We start from the raw sequence: 25092 nt of genomic DNA on the forward strand, positions 1-25092 counted from the left end.
AGCTACTTACATAAATATTTGTTAGCTATCCATGTAAACAGGGTCCAAAAGTTAACACTTCAGATGCACCAAAAATTATTTAAAAAATTGCCTTTGGTAACAAAACAAAACTGAATAATTCACCAGTTGGCTGGTAACATTATTAGCAACTACATGATTTACATTTAACTGTGAGAATAAATAAAGTGACGTGCGTGGACCAAACTGTCTGTTAAAGGAAAGATTTGACATCATTCACGCATCTTCAAACATCTTTATATACTGTATATGTGTATTAGATTTTAGACTGCACTCAAATTGTTTAGGGGGCCCTTAAATAGTTCTGTCACCAGGGGCCCAATATTTGGTGCTACGTCCCTGATCGTAGATATACAAGACTTACATTTACCCTGTTACCTTATCAAGAACTCATCTCTTCCTCCTATCTCTTACCTCTGGTGGATTGCTGGTTTGCATAATGAGAATGAAGTTTGAGAGATGAACACACGACTCATATTCAAGTACACATTTTGGCTAATCTGAATAGCTTGAGCAATTGTACTGGACAATACCTACATTACTAAAAAATAAATTCAAAGACATCCATTAATTAACCCAAAGACTTCTCACATACTTGTTACGTTGCTGTTCTCAGCAATCCTGATGAGATCAGTATCCATATGAGCAGAATTTGTTTCTGCAAGGTTTGATCCAACCACAAAGATCTGGACATCTGAGAGGGAAGCATGGGAGTTGATGCATTAACTGGTTGGCAGCACACTTGTAGCATTAGTGGTTGGTGTACTGATAGGTACTAGAACACCCATTATGCATCAGACGTGTGTGTGTGTGTGTGTGTGTGTGTGTGTGTGTGTGTGTGTGTGTGTGTGTGTGTGTGTGTGTGTGTGTGTGAACAGGGGCAGAGAGGGAGGAGAGAATAAACGTCCGACTTGTGGAATACAGACGTGAGTTCTGTGTCTTGATCAATATTAATAACTAGATTAATTATACATGGTGTCAGAAGTGGACCCGTATATTATATCGAAATGGACTACGTTTGCAGTATAGTTAGGGACAACAAAGTGAGGTTAGACCGACTAGAATCCCGAAAACCGAAGTTTGAAAGCTGAAAGGATCATGCAAGACACTCGAGCGAGCAGTGTGGATTCCAGGCTACAATGGCTGTTGCAGCAGGGCAGATATCACAGCCGGAGCCATTCAACTTCTTCATCTTTTCCCAGGTGGATCAGACGGTTTGAACATTTTCATCTGGCATCTGGTCTGAGTAAAAAACCTGAGGAATACCAAGTCAACTCTTTACTCTACGCTATGGGAGACAAGGCACCCTTGCACTACTACCGCTGGGTGAGTCAGACAGGAAGAAATATGACAGCGTTGTAGACGCATTTTGACAACATTATGTGGGCAAACATGACGCCATATTTGAACAAACCCAGTTAATCGTCGATGCCAGGAAGATGGAGCACAGAGCCTTTTATAATTGCTGTACACAAGCTGGCTGAACACTGCAATTTTAGCACACTGAAAGAGGAGTTAATCAGAGATTGAATTGTTGTAGGGATTAGAGATCGGGGACCACCGTTTATAAATCAGTGCTTACGAAAATTGACCATGGTTTTACCATGTACTGTACTGTAAGTGTTTTTTTTGTTTTTGTTTTTTGGCAGAATGAAGAAATTAAAGACAGACACAGTTAAATATGAGTATTGTCCTAGTTTTGGTTAGATTATGACCAGTGTTTACTCTAAAATACTGCCTTAACAGGGATAGCACAAAGGTGTGTGTGACTGAGTGCAGACCTGCTAAACTTTGGAAAATATTTAACATTAATAACGTTATCCTAACGCTATGTAATTTGCACGTTAGCTTGCTTGCTCACCAGGCATTTAAGTTGGCAAAGTAATGTAAAGTTATATGCTCAGTGGCCATGTGTCGCAAATTGTTAAACGTGACTTTTTATTCATAATTATTAATAAAGCAGATTATGGCAGGATGGGAAAAAGTGAGTGCATGTGCAGCAGAAATAATGTTACCTAGAAAGTTACCGAGAGGTGTTTGTGCGTGCGTGCGTGCCTTGTAGCTAAAAAAACATAACATCAGATGAGGTCACTGACAGGGAGAGAGAGAGCAGCAGACCTAAAAAGAAAGAGTCCATGCCCCACAGCAGTTCCTCACAAAGTATCAGGAGCAATGGCCGTGCCTCCGCAAGTCAAAACTGCTAAACCATGCATTTTGCACATTGTGCAATTACGATTTTGACATTGGCCATCAAGGAGCTTCAGGTAATAATGTAGCTATCTAGGAAGGCCTACATTTCTAGATATTTTTTAACTGAATAGGCTACATTTTTCATTTTGCCTATTTCAGGATGTGTGCCTATATAAGCTGATTTAGTTATTAAACAAAATGGAAATCCTGAACACAAACTTGGGTTTTATTCATATCTCATTGACAGTGTTTTACATCACAACATACTGTGTATATATATATATATATATATATGTAAATTAGCGATGTGCGAGACTAGTCGACTAAATGGTACAGCTGCTGCTAGTCGGTATTGGAAATAATAGTCGACTAGTCTGTTAATATTGAATTCCCATAAAACATTTTTTTACACATTTACACTTTGCATTATATTGTTTTTATCATTACTTAAAAAATAATTATTAACACAATTATTTATCTGGAGGATGATTTCATGCTTCTCTCTTTCCCTCGTGGTGTGCACAGAACAACGTCCTGATGTATGTTATTCAAGCTTCGTTCTTCATTATTATTCGGCCATAATTTAGACCTACATCACTTTCCAGTTGCAGTCTTTAACACTTCCGCACATCGTAATGTGCAGGTTAGCAAAGATTTTAAAACTGAAATCATGGATGACTGACAAGCTCGAGTCTGGAGAAACAGGCGTTTATTTATTCATTCTCAGTGTTGAGTGTAAAATTTGAGAATATATGACCTGGAAGTAGCAACCAGGATGCTACTCTCTGAAAATGGATCAATGGTGAAAGATCTGCTATAATGGAATCATTCTGATGTATATGTCACTTTCAGCACAATGTTGTAGTTACTGTCAATTTAAAAAGAAAATGATAGCAGCTCATTTACATGAACTAAGGCCTAATGCTCTTCACTGATCCACCAGGAATCAGTTATTTTTAAGTACTAATGAGATAAATATAAATGGATACATTTACAAATACATTGTAATTACAGTATGTCTCCACAACAGTGAATTATGACGTTTTTTTGACTCCTGGTATTTTTTAATCAAATTACAAATTACAGTCCCTCCATTTATAAAGCAAAGTGATACTATGAGGGAAATCAGAAATTCACTGTCAAGCTGGAATTTTTTTCTGATGTCAATTTTACGTTATACACTAGATAACCTTTGCACACAGTCTGTGTTTTCCCTGTATGTGCTCATCTGTACTCTGCAGACACGATGACCCCAACACTAATGTCTCAAGTAGGAGCCGCAGTTTCACAATAATCTGAGGTCGGATCGCTCATCCAAAGTCTCATTCACAACAGTTACGAAAGGAGGTACAAACAATGACCTCAGATCTGTGTGAAAAAATGTATACACATGGTCATGTCAAGTGTTAAAAATAAAAGAGGAAGTAGAAGTTCTGAGAGCGTATATTTATTGGTGCTTCTGCTAGTAATACAGCAAAAAAAAAAGAAAAAAAAAAAATTTTAGACAAGCATTTTTAAGTTTGAGTTCCTCAATATGATACAAAGCTCTTGTCTCGTCATTTTACCTGTCAGTATTAGAGCCCTCAAAGCTGCTAAGAGCAACTATAGATATATACACTGGTATTGCTGGAATATAACTGGTTTACACATCAAAAATGAAGTTCTTCTGTGTTGTCTGGATCTGGATTTGTCTGTCAGGTCAGTTGTGTGGCGAAGTGTTTGATCTCAAGTTAGTTTGCTGAATGAGTTCAGGAAGTCACACTTTAATGTACATAGTACAGATAGTCAGATCATCTCAACCAAAAGCTTCATCATGGTTCAAAGATGTGGCTGGGTTTCCCAATAATGTTGCAACTCAAGCTTTAACGATCATTTTAACTAACATCTCTTGTTATTTTACGATGGAGTAATGTCTGTTACGTAGATCGCTCGTTATATAGTAGAACTTAAGTGCTTCGTTACGGGAGTCGTCCAGTCCAAAGGTGCTGATCACTTTGGCCAGTATGTCCAGGTGTTTGTCTTCTCAAAATGAAAATAAGGTGGAAATACTGACAAACATGAAAGTTGTTTGTACGTCAAAATGTATTAACTAACTATTACATGTCAGTTTAGACCTATCACGTCACATGTGCAGACTGCGGAGACTGCCTATTGATTTCACAGAGATTTTTTCAACACTTTAATCCTCTGAAATAGTTTAAAATGGCTTTCCAATGATCAAAAATATATTCATACAATTTATTAAATGTCCCATTGTCTTTGATAAACTGCGAAAGATGCCAGAAAATACATTTAAGTTGCACTTAATGGACTTAAGAGTGGTTCAAAGCTCTCATTAATTTACAAACGTTTTTACAAACTACTTAGATAATGATGCTTTTGGGAAACGTGCCTTAGAGATTAAGTACTACTTAAGTAATATTCTACTTAGTGCTTCGGGAAACCCAGCCCTCTTCAACATAAATATGTTTTGTTTTAAGTAAAAATAATAAAGATCTGTTCGAAAAAAAGAAAGAAAAAAAAACAGTAATGTCTGAAATGAAAGATGAAACCATTCAATGTTTTGACTTCCTTATATGAATCATTTATAACAGTAGCTCAGTAGATCTGAGAACATCAGCCTATTGCATTTAAACATTTTAAGGAACTCAAATGTTTAATTCCTTGTGCATAAACTAGTTATAATGCTTTGACACATTTTTTTTGCTTAATCATTAATAAGGGCTAGTCTAATGTTGCTAGGGTGTTTTGGGTGGTTGCTAGGGATATTGCTAGATCAGGGGTATTCAATTAAATTTCCGGTCTTTACATTTTCTTCCCAGCAAAGGTCCGGATAATAATATGTAGCGTACATAGTGTCATATGGCTATGAAATTATATAATATATATTTTTGAATAGTTTTTATAACTTGCCACATTGGCAGCAATAGTACTTTGTAAAAAAAATACAAATAAATAAATAAATAAATAAAATCCTAAACAGTCAAAATAGTCTCCTCAAAACTCTCAGAATAAGATCAGCAGTCCAGTTTTTGTGTTTAAATATTTTTACATTCAGAATACATTATATACCTATGGGACATAGCATAGGAGGCCTTTTGACATGCTGATTAATGAAGCTAAATTTAGACCGTTATACCATAAATGCGGCACGTTAACTTGTCCTGACACAGACCTGGCTTAGCTGAACCATCTGAATCACACATCAGACAGATGAAGATAGTTTCACTTTGCTTCCTTTTTGTTTTCTGCAGTGTGTTTAAGCGAAAGATGCCAGTATCTGTAGCTGTGTCTCTGCTACTGTTGTTAAAATAACCGCGCCTTCAACTACTCACAGTTCAGGCTTTATGCAGTGCCTCATGTCTATAGAGGGAAGAGAGGCAACACGTGCGGAGCGATAATAAAGCACTCCATTTTATTTCATCCTACAGGATTTGGAATTTCAGCAACTGATGGGATTAATCTACATGGATATACAGATGCATCGGTCACAATTTCTTGCTCTCACAGATGGGCTGAGAGCAACCTAAAGTATTTCTGCAGGGATCCATGTAATGACAGAAATATTCTAGTTAAATCTGGTCAGTCACCAAAAGGGAGATTCAGACTGAAGGATTTTGGAAATGGCACCTTCACTGTGACCATCAGTGAACTACAGCTGTCAGACTCTGGCGTTTACTGGTGTGGAGTGGAAAGATCTGGTAAAGACACATATAATGAGGTCAATCTGAAGATACATAAAGGTAAGAATTATGCATAGTGTTTGGTGTAGATTTCATATAGTATAAAATACTTTATTTCACATGTTAATAACTATTACCTGCTCACACACACAAAAGCAACCACACCCACAAAAAGGTGGACACCTAAACCAGTGGCCAGGTCTAAATCTCAAGCCTCCACACCAGCAAGTTCATTCTCAAAATTCACTCCAGAACTTGATGATATCACAATCTCACCTTCATTAACAGGTAACATGGAGCTTATTACATGTATTATCTATACATTTCAACAGAATATGTGGTGTTGCTCATTATCTCTTTACATTTAAAAGTTCTGTCGACACATCAAGTCCAGCAAAAGTGTTTTTTGAAAACAATGGAAAAGCTGGTGAATATTTTTCTGCACACCATAAAAGGAAGTGAACAATTTATATCATATATATTGTTTAACCCTCCTAGGCTGTTCAATAATAGCTGACACCTTTGCTGTTCCCGGTCATTTTTGACCGGATACAGTAAATGTGTACCCTTTTCTTTTTCTAATAAAATGTTAACACGAACTCCCCTGTTTACATTATGCACTTCTTTTGGCATTTTATGTTATTCAGATCTTATTTACATATACATTTCTCAATTTCACCATAATTTGATAATACAAATGTGCAAATTTATGTAACTTCACTACAGTCTTAAAGTTTTGAGTGTTTATTCAGCATTGTGGCTAATATATATATATTGTATTCAACGCATATAAAAAAAAAAAGCTCTGTGTTAGGGTCTTTCCCATTCATTTAATATTGTTGGTCAATATTGACCGTGAACAGCCAAGATGTTTTTTTGTTTTGTTTTTTCAGTTTGCAGTCTTAAGGAAATAATTTTGTATTGAAAAACAAAAATGAAAACGGTCAAAAATGACCGAACAACTCAGAAGGGTTATAGGAATATTACATGTTCAATAAAGTCAATCGACAGCATTGGTGGCATAATATTGATTGCCACAAAAATTATTTTGACTAGCCCCTCCTTTTCTTTAAATAAAAGCATATATCCGGGTTACAGTGAGGCACTTACACTGGAAGTGAATGGGGCCAATCTGTAAACATTAAAATACTCACTGTTTCAATAGTATAGCCACAAGACAAAACAATATGCATACTAACATGATTTTAATGTGATAAAATCGCTTACTATTCTCTTCTGTGTAAAATTATAGCCAATTTTACAACTTTGTTGCTATGACGATGTAATGTCAGCAAACCCTAGGACCATAAAATGACTGTAAAATCGACGATTTTAAAAATGTTCATCTCAAATAATACACAAGTTTTAACAGAAGTATTAATGTAGGTGCTTTTATAAAAAAATATATATAATCTTCACATTTCTGCCTTTAAACCCTCCAAAAATTGACACCATTTACTTCCATTATAAGTGCCTCACAACTTCAATTTTTGTTAAGAAAAGGAGGGACGAGTCGAAATCATTTTTTGTGGTAATCAATATTATGCCACGAAATCTGTCGGCTGAGCTTCATTTCTACTGATCCCTGAATAATTCTCTAAGAGCTTGACACGCTCTCTCTCTCTGTAATGTTTTCAGGTCCTCTGGTGTTCACAGCTGTGGGTCTGACTGTGACTCTGATCATATTCGGAGTGGTTCTCTGTGTATGGAATTGGCAAAAGAAAAAGTCACATAGTTCCAGTGGTAAATAAAAACACACTATTTAAAAATGTAATATAATGTGTTTATAGTGTGCATTTAAAGTGTTTCTCTTGCAACAGGCCCAGCTCACGCTGATGCTGAACTCAAGAGAAAAGACACCACATGTACCACAGAGGTGAGAGACACAGATAATAATAACTTCATCATCACTCTGAGAGCGTGTGTGTGTTAAAACAGTGTTTATCTGGCTAATATGATTCTGAGAAGAGACTACAAGACTGACATCATCTCACCATAATGAGGGAATGCATTAACACGCCACACTCTAGTGGACGTTTGTGTATAGCACATGATTTGTTTTGGATTTGAATTAACTTTAGGTGTATAGGTGAGACAAAACATTTGATGCACGTTTCATGTAATATGCCTTGTCATTGAATTACTGTTGTTGTGTTGACTCTACAGGCTGCTGGTGATTATGAGGAGATCAGAGACACTCAACAGCAGACTAAACCACACACACTGGCCACCATATACTCCACTGTTTATACAAGTCCTGGAGGCAATCAGATCCAAGATCCTCCATTATGCTCCACCCTCTCCGATCAACCAGAGTCGTACACCAACCAAACTCCAAACTCCAGTACTAATGCAGCACCTTCAGTTACATATGCATCAATTAAGATACATACTGAAGGCTGTGGACCAAATACACGTATTAGATCAGAAGATACAGTGACATATGACACTGTGTATTTTCCTAAAGACACATTCTGACTCCATTTATACCTGGTATTAAGATGCGTTTCAGGTGTAAACAGGGTCAAACCGTTTTGTGACCAGGTGTAAACAGCAATATGTCTCGACTGAGCACCTGACAGATATTAATAATAGGTGCAAACAGGCCCTTTAACATGATTAAATTGTTGTGTTGCACTGTATGAGTATGTTTTGTGGAAGTAATAAACATATCATGTCTGATTTGGATTGGTTTCGAAATGCAAGTTATATACTGTGTAAATTATATATTCTGGTTTTGTCAGACTGTGATTTCAAAATTATTAGTGGAAAACATAGCTTAACCCAGGGTTAAACAAAGCTTAAGGCAGGGTTGAAAAAGACGATAACCTGGGGTTAAGTGCAATGTGAAAAGCACTTTAGTGGACTCTTCTGTGCACTGGCGGCATGCATGACACCAACATCTATGTTTCTGGGTAGGAGCCTCTATTTCACACTGATCTTGGATCAGACTGCCCAATGCAAATCTGATTCACAACAATTATGAAAAAGAGTTCAAGCACTGATCTCAGGTCTGTGTGAAATGAGTAACATTTTCACACATTACCATAAATGTTAAAGGACTAAGTGAAATCTATGTTTTTTGAGGGCACTATCATACATTGACTTGTGTGGTATAAAACAAGGCATTCATTTTTGAGCATGCAGCAACAGAGGCATAAAAGCTACCGAATCCACAAGCATCTCATTTAAACCGACTGGAGACTCAAAAGGTTAGTGATGAAAATAAAGACCCACCATGTCCTGTGGATCTCGATCTTTCTGACAGGTCAGTTCTCAATGTATTTGTCACTGTTGCTCTACAGTGTGAACCTGTTAGTTTACACTACAGCTACAGTGTCTGACAGGCTATGAACGAGATCTTGTGTCTAATGCAGCTTGTGCTTTTTCCTCTGACTGTCAATCGATTACAGTTTTTAATCAAATTAATTACATGGTATGCCGATTAATTAATCAAATTAAATACATAAATATTCACTGAGAAGGCCCCTAAAATAACAATAATTCAATATATAATGGTTAAATAATAATAAATAGTTATATTTAAATAATTATAAATAATATATATATATAATACAGAACATTAAATTGCATTACATTATTTAGGCACACAAGCATTAAAAATGACAATACAAAAAAGTGTCTTTAGAATGCTATATATTGTTTATTTCCATATTATTGAACATAAGCCTCATTGGCCCACAGTTCACAGCAATCCATTTTGCAATTGAATTCGTCAATCAGTCCAATATGTATTATAAGGTCTTGTCTAAGGACACGTCAATGTACACCTGAATCAGACAGACGCTTTTGGAGCGTCTCAGTTGCGTTGCATCATAAACATACCGTTTTTAGGTCGCTATGTCACATTAAGTGAAATTTGAAACATCTGTGTAAGCTGCATGTTGCCTATAAAGCGAGTTTTGCTTACTGCGAGTATTGACGCTGACTACCACACCTAGAGTCGTAAGTTTGAATCCAGGGCGTGCTGAGTGACTCCAGTCAGGCTTCCTAAGCAACCAACTGGCCCGGTTGCTAGGGTGGGTAGAGTCACGTTGGGTTAACCTCCTCGTGGTCGCTATAATGTGGTTATCGCTCTCCATGGGGCACGTGGTGAGTTGTGCGTGGATGCCTCGGAGAATAGAGTGAGCCTCCACATGCACTAGGTCTCCACGGTAACGCACTCAACAAGCCACGTGATAAAATGCGCGGACTGACTGTCTCAGACGCGGAGGCAACTGAGATTCGTCCTCCGCCACCCGGATTTAGGCAAGTCACTACACCACCACGAGGACTTAGAGTGCATTGGGAATTGAACGCTAAGTTGGATGATCTCAGTATGCTGCAGTTCAAGTTGCACTAGCTAATAAAAATACTCAAGCTCAAATGTATTCCCTCTGAAACTGTAGTTTTGCATCAGTTACACAGTAGATAAACTGTCTCATACAATCTGTATTTTGTTGTGTAAAGCAAGTCTTTTAAAGGAATACACAATCTTGTTTAAGGTTTATAGTGTGTCGGATGAGTGAGAAGAATTCAGGTGCCTCAACAAACCCCTTGAGAAGTCCAAGGCATTACATTCATTCACTGGCTTACTAAGCCCAGGAAGTTAAATGAAGAGATTAGAATTAAGATATAAAAATATATATATTTACATCACTGATAGATCTTACAGATACTAGGTAATATGCTGAATACAATTTTTGAATGACATTTGTGAAAGACAGAAAACATTTGATTTCATTGATCAGGAATTAGGGATTCAACAACTGGTGTGATGGAGACGCATGGAGACAGTGGACAGCATTATTACATGTTCTCATGGCTGGGCTTCAACCAATGTGAAGTATTTCTGCAGAGATCCATGGAATATCAAGATATTCTAATTCAATCTGATCAGTCACCTAATGGGAGATTCAGACCGGATGATTTTGGAAATGGCACCTTCACTGTGACCATCAGTGAACTACAGGAGTCAGACTCTGGTGTTTACTGGTGTGGCATTTACAGGACTTTTCATGACACATATAATGAAGTGAATCTGACAGTCTACAAAGGTAAGAATGGTGTACAGTGATGCTTTCTAGTAATATTTAAATATTCACTCTTTTTATTTCCATATTTTCCATTATTTTATTTTTTTACTTTTTTTCTCACGCCACTTCCACACAAAGTAACACAAACATCCACAGAAGTGCACACAACTCTGCCATCACCTACACCAACAACACATTCAGAATCTCCATCTACCACGGCTATCAGAATCTCTTTATATTCAACCTCTGAAGACATCACACTCTCACCTTCAGTTACAGGTAACAACATCATCGGCTTATTCCCCAGTGTCTGTGAACACTTCACTGTATGCTGTTGGTGGTGTGGTCGTCATGGTGATCATATCTGCAGTTGGATTGGTCGCTGTTCTCAAGTACAGGAAGAGAGTCAAGACATCAGCAAGTATGTAGTACATACTGTACATGCTGCACAAGCATCCTGCAAAACATCAGTATTGTCATAAAATAATGCCAGGGTTTGAATGATTGAATTGTGAAAAAGAATTATGAAGTCATTATAGTCTTTTCCTTGTTCTTCGCTTTGATGTTTTCTTAGGCTGTGTATCAATCACGTCTGCCAAGGAATGTCACAATGAATGTACATTTGAAGAGGTGAATGATGCCAGTCATTCTGTTAGCCACTGACTGACCTTCCTTTGATAAATAGCATAAATAATCAGCTTCACACTGGCAGCCATATCACTAGTGTACTTTTGTTTTCATAATTCAGGCTGTTTATAAGAGCGATCTAACTGATGCACAGATGAAATCTAACCACAAGACTGAAGTCCCAATCAGATTCAGTCTATCAGAATGTAAAGCTCAGCGTGGACCAGTCGGTTATAGTGAATGGAAATCTCTGATGCCAGCAAAGAGAGTGGAGACTAAAGGGGTGGTCACACTACACTTCGCGCTCCATTCACTCCCATTCAGATGCATTCAAATGCAGCAGAGCGGAAACGCAAGCTCATGCGAAGAAATTTTGTACTATGATGCGTACCAAATTTCAAGCTTGGTGAACTCTGAACCATGAATTCGTACGACAAGAGGATGCGCGACCAATAGGAGACTGAAACATAACATGCTGACCCCTTGGCTCAATTCAAATAATATTTATTTCAAAGCTGCGAGATATATTGTTGCAGGAAAGTATGTAGACAATATATTTTAACATTTTTTATTTCATATTATTTGTTTTTTGTGATCTATTATTTACTTATGCCAGAAGTCCTCCCGCGTGACATCATATCCTGGTCCGTTGCGTTGTATAAAAATGCCTAGTGTGACCGCCCCCTTAAAATGAGAAGGGTTTGTCTACGTCCTGCAAGACTACTACAAGACATGCCCGCTACAAGGAACCAGTAAAATCTTGAAGTCTTGGAAAAGTTGGATGCCACATTCATACACTTTGTTTGTTGTGTTTATTTGGAGTCCTGCGGCAACTTTACACCTTCACCTATCCATAACTCTAAACCTAACCATAACCACAAACATTTTAAAATGAAATGTTTGTAAAATCATTACATATACTGCAAATTCTTTTGATTACAATCATACCGCTGTATCACTAGGTGGCGACAGTGAGGGGAAATGTGTTTGGTTAGCCTATTAGCTTAGCATACTGCAGTATGCCATGCTCATTGGCTAACTTGTGAGCTAACTGGAGAAAACCAGAAAAAAAGAAAATGTTTTACCATTTGTGTCTATTTTTATTACTGAACAAGCAGGAATTGTACAAACACCATAAGGAATCCAGTTAAGAGCACTTCCACAAAATGTTTCATTAATTAAGTTCAGTTTACCATTTATATCTTAGGTTTAATAATATGACATATAACATACAATGACATACAATGTGACATATCATTTTAAAGTTATTCTTTGTCATATTTATGTCATATTTAAAGAGTTAAACGAATATGAAACATACAGCGATTGTATAGGTTTTTAAAAGTTCTTGTAGCCAGTAGAATCGCTTTATGATCCAATGGGGGTATTACGTGTAGTGGACGTTCCTTTTAGTCTTGCGGGATGCAGACAGATACTCTTGAAATCAAGGACGTAGATTTGGCTTGAACATTGGGGGGGTTGCCGCGTGAAGCATTTGCATATTTCCAATGATCACAGTATAAAAAATGGGGGGTTGTCCTTGCTTGTTTTGATTATTGGGGGGGGGGGGGGGTTACCTCCCCCATCCCCCTGGAATCTACGCCCCTGCTTGAAATTCAAAACCAGCCAACTGATGGCCACATTTTCTACATCATGTGTAACAATAAATGTTTTCAAGTCAGACAAGAATTTAATTGAAAATGTAAAAAAACAAACTCCATTTATGTTACTATTTAGTATTTAGAACTTCCTCAAATGACCACGGGGGGCACCGTGTCTGATTTTGCAAGCAGCTGTTAAAAATTGTTCTTATATCCCCGCTTAATATGTAGTCAACTATAAGTCCGCCATTTTTAGGTTGATTTAACCAAAAAGTTAACATTGTGGCTACATTAAAGTTTCTGTCGCTTGCAGTCAAGTGTTTGTTTTTATTTTATTTATTTATTTAATTTTTTGTGTTTTATTTGTTTATTATTTCATTTTTGGGGGGAAACAACTTAAACAGTGACCTCTGGTGGACATGTATGTATCAGAGTACTGATTCAACATGCTTGTAAAACCATGGAGTAGCAGTTTGAAAGAATTTTGGTAATTGACTGCCATTAACCCTTGTGCGTCAATTTAAAGTTACTCAGAGGTCCTTAGAGGACAAAAATGTCTGTGTCAAAAGACTTCCATTATAATATTATATATTAATATTATTTTCCACTTTCAATGAGTAAATTTTTTTAACCAACATCAGTCCTGATCATAACTACCAAATATTCATTCATTTTCAGGATTTTAACCCTTTAAATGCCAGTTTGTTTATATAATGCCACTGTTGATTTTTACATACACACACACACACACACACACACATTTCTCAATACACACATACAGAACACACTCTGACATCCATACCAACACACCCACTCAATTTTAGCTGCATCATTTATTCAGTTGTCCTGCAGTGCTCTATAATACAGCAAACAGAGAATAGGGGAAAAGCTTGTATTTGCTCCATAGGCTAAACATGAGACAAATGGTGCCATCTGGTGGAAGATATTAAAATTGTAAATTTTGAATCAGGGCTCAGGAATGAAAGCATAATATCATAGAATTCATGATTTTATGCTTTAATGGCACTGGGATCAAATATTGCAGTTTTAATGGGTTTCAATGGGGACATTTTTGTCCTGAAGGTCCTGAGTGTAAAAGTGTATTATAGATGTATTATAGGAACTGAGGTTGAAATATTAAAATTCCCCCAAAAATACATAATTTTGGCAAAATTTATGCTGTTGGCCTTAATCCAGCCAAAATGATCGAAAAAACTAAAATTAAAAAGGCAAAAATGTCCCGAAGGTCACACAAGGGTTAATAGTAGCTGTGTTGTGACATTTTTATTTTTATTTTGGAAGCAACATAAAAAGCACTAATATATAAGATGTTTAACAGTGCCAGAAAAGTGGGAAATTGACTTTATTTATTTAATTGACTGGGACATTCTAAAACGTGGCTTCAAAAAAATAAACACCCAGGAAGAACCACATTTCTCTGCATTGCTCTGCTTTTGCAAGTGTGTTATAGTTAGTTGCTAGGGTGTTGCTAGGTGGTTTCTAGGGTTTTCTGGATGATTTATAGTTGGCTGGTTTTTGCCCAAGTCAGAAAAGTCCACCACTAAGTATCTGTGATATTCTTGGTGAGTTCAATGTGGTTGTCAGGGTGTTATGGGTAGTTGCTAGGTGGTTGCTGCTATGATACTTCATCTATAAACTGAAGGTCTGAAGAATACACAAAAAAAAGCCTATTTAGCATACATGTATATAGTTTAAAAATATACAGTATATTCTACAGGATGCATGATTCAAGCAGTCTTGCAGAAACTGTATAAATTAAAGGTGACATTCACATGACACTGAAGGGCAGAACATTTCTGCATTGTCTGTCTATTTTTCATCTTCCTCTTTTTCTTCTCTCAGCATATGTTGAAACAGTTTGAGCGGCATGTCTGCAATGTGACTCGTTTATGAATATCAGTTTTTCTTTGTCATCCTGAGTCAACCCTTTTAAACACCCTCACAAAACATATCACTTTAAATATTCCCACTGAACAGTAAAAGACAATATTCAAGAGGATTTATGGAGAATTGTATTTGTTTGATGATTTACTTGTTACTACTTTTCAAATTTTTTTAGCATCTTACACTGTAAAAACGTTTTGTCAACGTAACTTAAAAAATGTGCTTCACATGTTAACATAAATGAACCGATTTTAATTCAAGTCAAAATATTACTGAACATGACTAAATCAACCTGAATACATTTCTAAGGGTCAGATCAAGCACCTAAAGGCAACAACTGCATGTAACCACCTTCTTACAGTGATCTTAAGACATGTCAAATCAATCTCAAACACATTCTAAACAGTGAGGATTAAAATGAAGAATTAGGTTTTTCTAAATACAGGTGAAAGAATTATTAATGGAACCTTTGAGGAACCAGAATTGGAAAAGAAAGTAGAATCAGAATCGCTAAATTCCTTATATATAATCAGCACCTCGGACAGCAGCTTCACTCTTCATCTCTACAGGATTCAGCTCTCAACAGCCTGACACCACATCTACAGGCAGGTAAATGTAATAACATGCATATTTAATTCTACCACAGCTCTTTTAAGTTAGAAAAGACATTACAAATATAGTTACATCTATACTGATCATTCTTGTGCATGTGTACCATCCGACCGGACCACAACATTTAATTGTCAATGTTATAATATGTTGGATCCTGATCTTCTGGGTCATTTGTGTTACTGCAGGATGTCTTCATATTCTAGAGGACAGAGAACAAGTAAACATACACATCACAACCAAGATATATTTTAACTCTCATGGAAAACACCAAAACAACAACTGCGGAATAACTCACATGCAGTGTGTCGTAATCAGCACATCTGGACGTGGGGTCAAGGGTCAAGTAGTCTCTCTCAGGAGACTCAATCTGAGACAGAATGATTACAGAATGAACTATCCCTCCAGAACTGACAGATCACAAAATAAAAGATACATGAGAATAATTTCATACCTCTCCATTGTGCTGTGATCCTCTGTTGTTTTGCTCTTCTGATGGGTAAACCTGTTTCCTTTGAAAGAAGAAATTAAACTGAATAAAAATTGACTTCCTTGGAGCATTCAAACAGATACAGTATGCATGTTTTGACTGCACATTGTATCACCTTCTGGTTGCTCCTCAAAATAAATCACATTCAGTGAGATTAGAATACCTTCCAATTCTTACCCTTTTTTAAACAGCACAATCAGAACCACAGATAGCATGACAGCAGCTGGAATGACTCCTAAGTTTAAAGCCCGGCGCTTCGCTTCTCCCACAAAGAGCAGAAAAGAGAGACAAAAAGAGAGACTGTTAAGAACTGTTCACAGATAAGTGCTTTGACCCCCTGAGACATGAGTGTGAATTTTACATTTCCTTTTTTGACTTATAACAAGTAGCGCATAATAAACATGAAAACATAGGGTTAAGTTAAAAATGATTTTCCTTAAAATTCATGTCCATGGGGTCTGGGTATCTCAGTGAGAATTGACGCTGACTACCACCCCTGGAGTCGCAAGTTCGAATCCAGGGCGTGCTGAGTGACTCCAGCCAGGTCTCCTAAGCAACCAAATTGGCCTGGTTGCTAGGGAGGGTAGAGTCACATGGGGGTAACCTCCTCGTGATCGCTATAATGTGGTTCTTGCTCTCGGTGGGGTGCGTGGTGACTTGTGCAGAATAGCGTGAAGCCTCCACACGTGCTACGTCTCCACGGTAGTGTGCTCAACAAGCCACGTGATAAGATGTGCAGATTGACGGTCTCAGACGTGGAGGCAACTGAGATTCGTCCTCCGCCATCCGGATTGAGGCGAGTCACTACGCCACCACGTGGACTTAGAGCGCATTGGGAATTGGGCATTCCAAATTGGGGATAAAAGAGAAAAAAATAATAATAATGTATGTCCACATATGTGGACAGCGGGACTAAGTTGTGAAATTGTAAATAATACCAAGCTATATAAAGTCAGGTTTTTTTTAATTATATAGTTTACTATGTTTCCAGGAGTGTTGATTATTCATGTTTTTAAAATGTTATAGACACTTCATCAGAAAATAACAAGTCATTCTGATTCAAAGTAATGTCCAGCATCATCCAATCACTGTCAAACATATTAAAATAAAATTACACATGATCAGTTCTGAATCTATGTACTGATTATCATTGTCCCATGTCTGTCAAACATGTTGAGTGATCCAAACATCATCTGCAGCCTGAAACTGAACTTTTGACCTGATGTTAGGAGTGAATGCACTTGCATAGAGAGCTATAGGATGCTTCATTGCTCTCTATTTCATTAATGTCTGTCTGCGCTGGTATCAGAATAGTTCAAAATGCACCTTATTTTCATCCTAACTCCATATAAAGCTTTTAGATAAACGTATTGATTCTCAATGTGATAATGCACAATAAAAAGGATTTCTACGGAGAAAATGCACTAAAGTACACATTAGTGTACATTGTGTTTATCAGTGTGGCATTTTGCACTAAATCGCTCAAATTTTAAAAGTGGCATATCAGATGAAACTAGAGACTCTTATCTTTTGACTCAAACAGGTTTCAATATAAAAACTTAATTAGGTTTCTTATCAGATGTAGTTTTGTTGGCGTTTCTCCCAGTGACAAACTCCGCTGTGATCGGCACCATGTTGTTTTGTCACATGACTCTGTATGTCGAAAGTTTAACCCTTTACTGACAGCACAGAGTCTCCTGAACTGAGATCAGTAAGTTTAAATGAAATTAAATTATGTGCTGCATATAGCGAAGCCAAAATACAATGTCCACGCATGTGTACGCAGGGTCGCACAAAGTTAAAGTTGATGTGTGTAATAGTTTTACCTTTAAATGTGACTGTAACAGCAGCTGATCTCTGAAATCCATATTTATTCTGAGCGAAACAGTAAAACCGTCCACTGTGACTGAAATTAAAGCTGGAGATGCTGAAACTCTGTCCAGATCCAATAGCTGTGTTTTCATTCTCCTTAAACCAGGTGTAAATCCAAGCAGGTGGGTTTGAATCACAGATGCAGGTCAGAGTCACTGAACTGCCCTTCACTATTTGAGTAGATGGATGAATGGATACTGATGTTTTCTTTGGTGGATCTGAAAAATGTAAACTTCTAACAGTCCAATAGTCCAACAAAATACAGCCTGGGTTGACTTTTGCACATATCAAGTTGCCATAAGGTGAATATTTACTTACATCTGACATTGAGAGTGACAGCAGGAGATGGGAGGTGTTCATATTTTGTCACTGCACAGCTGTATTTTCCAGTATCATCACTGCTGACTGACTGCAGCAAGAGTTCATTTGTACTGAATGATTCTGAGAAAAATATGCTGTTCTTGTACCAGGCAATTTTTGGATTGTATCTGAGGTTGCAGGTGGTCTTACAAAATAAATTAGCTTGATTTCCCTCTATGACTTCACCAGAAATCTCCACACTGAGCACTGAAATTAGAGAAAACATATTTAATTTATATTCAAGAATAGTATCAAATCTGTCAGAGCGATCACTTTTGTCAAGTGTGGTTGTGTGTACCGTACCGTTCACATTTAGCTTGATGCCAGGATAAAACAGGTGGTTTTGATTGACATCATTTGTCATGATTCCAAAGTAGTATATAGTTTCATCCATATAGGACACATCTCTTAGTCTGAGAGAGAAGTGTTGGTTTTGTAGAAAATACTCCACCCTGCCTTTGTAATGCGGATCATCAGACAGATTGGTGTATTTCTTGCCTCCATATGGAGTTATGGTCCAAAATGTCTCTGTCACAGTAAGATTATTAGGATATTTAAAACTGCCTGATAAATATATTGTTGATCCCTTCATAGCACATTCCATAGGGACTGAGTATTCCACGCTCCAAGCCCGGCCACAAACCCCTAAGAAACATAAAATAAGAAAATACCCATTTGAAGAGTATTGAAGATGACAACAATTAAAAAACAAGCAGGAAATGGAAAATAAATTCGACATATTTTTTTTCCGATCAACCACTGGTCAGTGTCATGGTGGTTCTGATTGCCGCTGGACTATTGTTTCTGGTTCCGGTAAAAAAAAAAAAAAAAGCATCCACCAAAACGAGTGATGTAGATGGAGAACAACAACCATTTTAAGTGTTAGATAGAGTAAAAATGAGTTCGGGCTCAACATGTGTAGTTGTTGGTTGTCATAACAACTCGAAGTAGTTAATAAAAAACTTTACTATAATATAAAATTATAAACTCCTTAATCTTTGACAGGTGAGGCACTGTAAATATGGTCATCACGACTCAGTAAAGTATCAGCACTATGCAGCCACATGTTTTTTATTTGGCCATTTTTACAAGTGTAATAATTAGCTAAACATCACATTATCTGCTAAAAAAAAAAAAAACATACGCGGATGTGAGTGAAAATACTGTAGACCGGAAAGCAAAAGCTTTGGTCAGATTCTTTTGGAACTACTTTCATAGACAGAGAAGAAATATATGGGCATTCTCATCAACTTTTGTCTTTTTTTAGAACTGTTGTATTAAAGCAATATTATAAATATTGATTTTTCACGTTAACAACAGTTATATATATATATATATATATACACACACACACACACACACAGATGAGCCAAAACATTATAACCACCTACCTAATATGCTGTTGGTCCTCTGCGTGCCGCCATAACAGCACCGACCCACCGAGGCATGGACTCTACAAGACCCCTGAAGGTGTCCTGTGGTATCTGGCACCAAGACATTAGCAGCAGATCCTTCAAGTCCTGTAAGTTGCGAGGTGGAGCCGCCATGGATCAGACTTGTTGGTCCAGCACATCCCACAGATGCTCAATCGGATTGAGATCTGGGAAATTTGTAGGCCAGGGCAACACCTTGAACTCAAACCATTTCCGAACAATGTGTACTGTGTTGAGGGGCGCATTATCCTGCTGAAAGAGGCCACTGTCATCAGGGAATATCATTGCCATGAAGGGGTGTACCTGGTCTGCAACGATGTTTAGGTAGGTGGCACATGAATGGCCAGACCCAGGGTTTCCCAGCAGAACATTGCCCAGAGCATCACACTCCATCCACTGGCTTGTCTTCTTCCCATAGTGCATCCTGGTGCCATCACTTTCCCAGGTAAACGGTGCACACGTACACGGCCATCCAAATGATGTAAAAGAAAACAGGATTCATCAGACCAGGCGACCTTCTCACTGCTCCGAGGTTCAGTTCCGACGCTCGCGTGCCCATTGTAGGTGCTTACAATTGTGGACAGGGGTCATCATGGGCACTCTGACCGGTCTGCTGCTACGCAGCCCCATATGCAGCAGGGTGCGATGCACTGTGTTTTATGACACAGTCCGGTCTTTACTCCTGCACATTTCTCCTGCATTCAACACACTGACTACGAGAACTGATTGTTCGCTTACCATCTAATCAACCCAGACCTTGACATGTGGTCTTGTTAGGAGATGATCAACGTTATTCGCTTCACCTGTGAGTGTTAATACAGTTCTGGCTCATCAGTGTATGTGTATGTGTATGTATATGTATGCATACATATGTATATACTTTTTTTTTCATCTACGCTGTTTTCAATTGTTTTGCTATGCAAACATTCGCTAGACGTATGTATTTGACCGTTTTGCCGTGAATCAGCATCTCCCAAGTCCCTTTAAAGGCAAGTCAGTCCAATGCTCCTGGGCAGGCTGGACAGCTATTTTCTATGTAAACAAGTGGCATAAAAGCTCCCATCTACTTGAATGGGGAAAGACCGGAATCTCCAAAAGATTACGATAAAAACATATTTTAAATGAGCAGTAAAATCTGACAACAACGGTATCATTCTTTTGCTTAGGTTATGCTTAAAAAAACGCACGTTTTTAGGCCGGTCCAACTAATGCGCATGCATGTTCTCGAGTTGATTCACAAGTGATCTCTCACCAAAAACGTGTTCGGTTTGAATGGACCCTCACACTTGCCATTAATAATAAGCTCTGCTCTCCAACGTAGAAGGAAGGTTAAACTGTCTTAAAGACTACCGTGGAAATAACATTTAGATTCAGACTACTTACCAGGAATCATAAGCAGGGAGATCAGAGAGAAATGACGAAACATTCTGGAAGACATTAAGAAGATTGTTTAAACTACACATATAATGGAAGTGTATTGGCGAAGAATGAAACAAGAAACCATATTTCACACTGGCATTAGATTAAGTGAAGAAATATCAGTTAATGGATCTAGCGGATCCGTTTTAGAATATTTTGAGAACTGACCTACCTTGCTTTCTTAAAATCCCCAGTGTTCAAATGTCATGTATTGAGAATGAGAGCTGATCTATCATTATCTGTAATGTCATCTCTATTTACTTCCTCTCTCTGAGTGCCAGTGCTCCTCCTGCAAACATGGCATACTAAAAACACTTCCTCAACTTCAGACACACAGAAGAAATTAGATACATGATTCAACATTTGCTTGAGAAAATGTATAGCTACACCCAATCAAACTTCAGCATTGAATTTATGATGCATTCATTCAAACAGGAACTCGATGTATTTCAATCTAATGTGTTTGAGCACACTGAGTTCATGCTCTGTTGTGACATCCTGGGACATTTCTACATCCACAAGATGGGCAATTCCATCTTCCTCTTTTTCTTTCCATTTTCTAGCATATAACGGTGTTGTCAGAGTTGTGAGAAACATCATGTGATCAACTCATCTGAAATGTGGCCTCTGATTTTACAGAAGTGAAATCTGTAACATTTTATATTTACTTTAACACGTAAATCGTCATCAACACTTCCACAACTTCAAATTCCAAATTCAGAGCATAAATCAAATATCAAGAGGATTTGTGGAGAACTTTATTTGTTTGAATTGTTTGTAATTAATGTTTGGCTTACTTTGTTTGAAGAGTTTACATTAAATACATATAAATGACAGACATTTCTTTTTACATAGCCTAAGCTTGTCTCACTTGTATAAAAAAGATAAAAGCTTTTTAATACAATAATTCTCTCACAGACTTCAGCTCACTGTATAACAGTGTATATATAATCAGCACCTCGGACAGCAGCTTCACTCTTCATCTCTACAGGATTCAGCTCTCAACAGCCTGACACCACATCTACAGGCAAGAATGTGTAACTGCATTCACGTTGAGTTGTTTTGAGTCCCTGTTGAACATTTCACTGCTTAAATGTGGGACAAAGTCCTCCTTTCAAGTTCAGTTCATTTGAATAGTTTTAACAAAATAAGGATCCATGTACAGAGTGTAGCATATACAGTAGATAATTAAAATCAGCAATGAACAAATTCAAAAGCAGTCGCTCCTTAAAGAGTGCATGTCCATTAAATTGTTATCGAGTGGATTAAACAATGTGCCTTCTCACAACAGTCATTCAATTGTAATTAAAAGATCACAAGTTGTAAAAACTGTCATTCTACAAAAGCTCACTTATGGACAGCAGACAGACTTAACTACAAGATTTACAGATCTAGTAAGACCTATAAGTGTATAACAGAGGTGGAATATTTAATTGTCAATGTTATAATATGTTGGATCCTGAGATTCAGGGTCATCTGTGTTACTGCAGGATCTCTTCATATTCTGGAGGAGAAAGAAAGGGTGAACATACATATACTAATATTATACTATATTACAACTTCCACATGAACAACATCAAAACAACAACTGCGGAATAACTCACTTGCAGTGTGTCGTAATCAGCACATCTGGATTTGGGGTCAAGGGTCATATAGGCACCTTCAGGAGACTCAATCTGAGACAGAATGAACTATCCCTCCATAACTGACAGATCACAAAATAAAAGATACATGAGAATAATTTCATACCTCTCCATTGTGCTGTGATCCTCTGTTGTTTTGCTCTTCTGATGGAGAAACTCTTTTTCTTTTTCTGTAAAAGAAGTTTAATTTACCTTGATCGGACGAGCTTTTCTAGGCAGTGTACATTGGACCCCCATCTGGATGCTCAATAGATTAAAAAATAGGCATTTAAATACCTTTAATTTCTCACCTCCTTATAAACAGCGCAATGGCAACCATCAGTATCACAGAAGCAAGAACAGCAGCTGAAATGACTACTATCAAAGTTGAGCTGTTTGCTTCACCCATGCAGAGTAGAGGAGAGACAGAAAACAAAAGATTGTGAAAAACTGTACTTTAACTCAGAGAGTCTTAAACAACCAATTACATGTTTAAGTTTTTACCTTCAACTGTGACTGTAACTGTGACTGGTACAGCAGCTGATCTCTGAGATCCAAATTCATTCTGAGCCACACAGTAGAAGAATCCACTCTGTAGTGCACTGAAACTCTGTCCAGATCCCACAGCTGATGTTTCATTCTCCTGAAACCAGGTGTAAATCCAAGCAGGTGGGTTTGAATCACAGCTGCAGGTCAGAGTCACTGAATTACCCAAAATTATTTCACCAGATCCACTGATGGACACTGAGGTTTTCTTTGGGGGATCTAAAAAAAAAAAAAAAAAGTATAAACATAATGTCTACCACAGCATTCAGTCTACGTTGAATTTTGTTTTTATCAATTTACAGGTAAATCCAAGTGATTCCTTACATCTGACAGTGAGAGTGACAGTAGGAGATTGGAGATGTTGTTCATGTGTCACTGCACAGCTGTATTTTCCTGTATCATCACTGCTGACTGACTGCAGCAAGAGTTCATTTGTCCTAACAGATTCTGAGAAAAACTTTCTGTTTCTGAACCAGGTATATTTGGTCCTGTCTGTGAAGCTGCAGGTGGTCTTACAAAACAAAACTGCTGAATTTCCCTCTATGACCTCATGAGGAATCTCCACTCTGAGCTCTTGATAAAGAGAAAAGTCACACTTCATTTATGTTCAGACACTCTATACATATTCAATTCAACTATAATAAATACTTATCACTTGTGTGTAGTGTGGTAGTTTATCTGTACCTGTCACTTTGAGCTTGATCCCAGGCATACCCAGATATCTTTGATGTTCAACGTTTGTCAGGATTCTGAAGCAGTACATGCCTTCATCCTCATCTGCTACATTACTCAGTTTGAGACTAAAGGTTTGGTATTTACCAAGGTAGTACATTACTCTGTCTTTGTAATGTGGATCATAATACAGGTCAAGTGTCTGCTTGCTATAATGTGGATTTCTGGTCCAAAATGTCTTTGTCACATTGAGATTATTTGGATATGTATAGCTGCCTGATAGAAATGTTTCTGATCCTTTCAGAGCACATTTGTTAAGATTTGAGTACTCCACTTTCCATGTTTGGCCACAAATCCCTAAAGGAACATCAAACATGTAAAAACTACAGATGTGCAAAACTGCCATTACAACACATTCCTGCCATAGACACTACACTTTACTCAAAAAAACAAGTACTTACAAAACATCCTGAAAGACACATTTTAGAGGTTAAATGGTAAATTGTAAAGAAATTACAGTTAAAACATATACAGATTGAACAGCAATAGTAAATAGTTGTAAAAGTGTAGAAATAAGATTTAGTTCAGACTCACCGGGGATCACAAGCAGAAAGATCAGAGAGAATAGATGAGACATCCTGCAAGACATTAAGAAGATTTTTTTTAAATGGCACAAATACATAATGGAAGAGTATTTCCAAGGTATCAAATAACAACCTAAAAACTGGAATCATATTTCTAACAGTTGGGTTGAACACCTGAAGATTCACATGGACATAAGTTGTCATGAAATAACATACCATGATTATTTCAATTTTATGGCATTTTCCATTTTGTTTTTTAATTGTAGATTAATCCTTTTTAAAGCATTCTGAGAACTGTTTTACCTTGCTTTACTTTAATCTGCCGTGTTCAGATGTCATGTTGAGAATGAAATCTGATGTAGAAGCGGTGGAGAAATGAACACACACCCTGTCTCTCTTTGCTTCCTTTTTTAAATTGCAAAAAT

The 25092-nt window shown here is 37.4% G+C and overlaps 3 protein-coding genes across 9 annotated transcripts; 1 reads left to right on the plus strand and 2 right to left on the minus strand.

The window, feature by feature from the left end:
• Positions 1 to 3744: 3744 nt before the first annotated feature.
• On the plus strand, positions 3745 to 8573 carry LOC127444190 (CMRF35-like molecule 5). Of its 2 annotated transcripts, XM_051703436.1 has the most exons (6): positions 3745 to 3906; positions 5640 to 5951; positions 6048 to 6179; positions 7530 to 7634; positions 7712 to 7767; positions 8058 to 8573. In XM_051703436.1, exons 1-6 carry the CDS (start codon positions 3864 to 3866, stop codon positions 8367 to 8369), a joined length of 960 nt encoding a protein of 319 aa, XP_051559396.1. In that variant the 5' UTR covers positions 3745 to 3863; the 3' UTR covers positions 8370 to 8573. The 2 variants fall into 2 exon arrangements, with proteins under 2 accessions (XP_051559396.1, XP_051559397.1); XM_051703437.1 differs by lacking the exon at positions 6048 to 6179.
• A 5407-nt stretch (positions 8574 to 13980) lies between these two features.
• On the minus strand, positions 13981 to 25071 carry LOC127444208 (B-cell receptor CD22-like). 5 transcript variants are annotated; one of them, XR_007897783.1, is made up of 10 exons: positions 24971 to 25071; positions 24678 to 24721; positions 24096 to 24440; positions 23736 to 23984; positions 23370 to 23630; positions 23177 to 23264; positions 22993 to 23056; positions 22848 to 22934; positions 22202 to 22747; positions 13981 to 14820 (listed from the first exon to the last, which is right to left on the minus strand). XR_007897783.1 is itself a non-coding variant. In XM_051703472.1 (9 exons), exons 2-9 carry the CDS (start codon positions 24718 to 24720, stop codon positions 22673 to 22675), a joined length of 1212 nt encoding a protein of 403 aa, XP_051559432.1. In that variant the 5' UTR covers position 24721; positions 24971 to 25071; the 3' UTR covers positions 21980 to 22672. The 5 variants fall into 5 exon arrangements, 3 of the variants coding, with proteins under 3 accessions (XP_051559432.1, XP_051559434.1, XP_051559433.1); XM_051703472.1 differs by lacking the exon at positions 13981 to 14820 and having other exon boundaries at positions 21980 to 22747; XM_051703474.1 differs by lacking the exon at positions 13981 to 14820 and having other exon boundaries at positions 21980 to 22747; positions 22848 to 22919; positions 24971 to 25070.
• On the minus strand, positions 15174 to 21622 carry LOC127444210 (B-cell receptor CD22-like). Of its 2 annotated transcripts, XM_051703475.1 has the most exons (9): positions 21416 to 21622; positions 21208 to 21251; positions 18695 to 19036; positions 18350 to 18598; positions 17986 to 18249; positions 16337 to 16418; positions 16124 to 16181; positions 15968 to 16039; positions 15174 to 15871 (listed from the first exon to the last, which is right to left on the minus strand). In XM_051703475.1, the coding sequence occupies exons 2-9, from the start codon at positions 21248 to 21250 to the stop codon at positions 15797 to 15799; spliced, it is 1185 nt and encodes a 394-aa protein (XP_051559435.1). In that variant the 5' UTR covers position 21251; positions 21416 to 21622; the 3' UTR covers positions 15174 to 15796. The 2 variants fall into 2 exon arrangements, with proteins under 2 accessions (XP_051559435.1, XP_051559436.1); XM_051703476.1 differs by lacking the exons at positions 21208 to 21251; positions 21416 to 21622 and adding an exon at positions 19783 to 20246.
• Positions 25072 to 25092: the final 21 nt, after the last annotated feature.

This window comes from Myxocyprinus asiaticus, chromosome 7, assembly GCF_019703515.2.
Source record: "Myxocyprinus asiaticus isolate MX2 ecotype Aquarium Trade chromosome 7, UBuf_Myxa_2, whole genome shotgun sequence".
NCBI lineage: Eukaryota > Metazoa > Chordata > Actinopteri > Cypriniformes > Catostomidae > Myxocyprinus > Myxocyprinus asiaticus.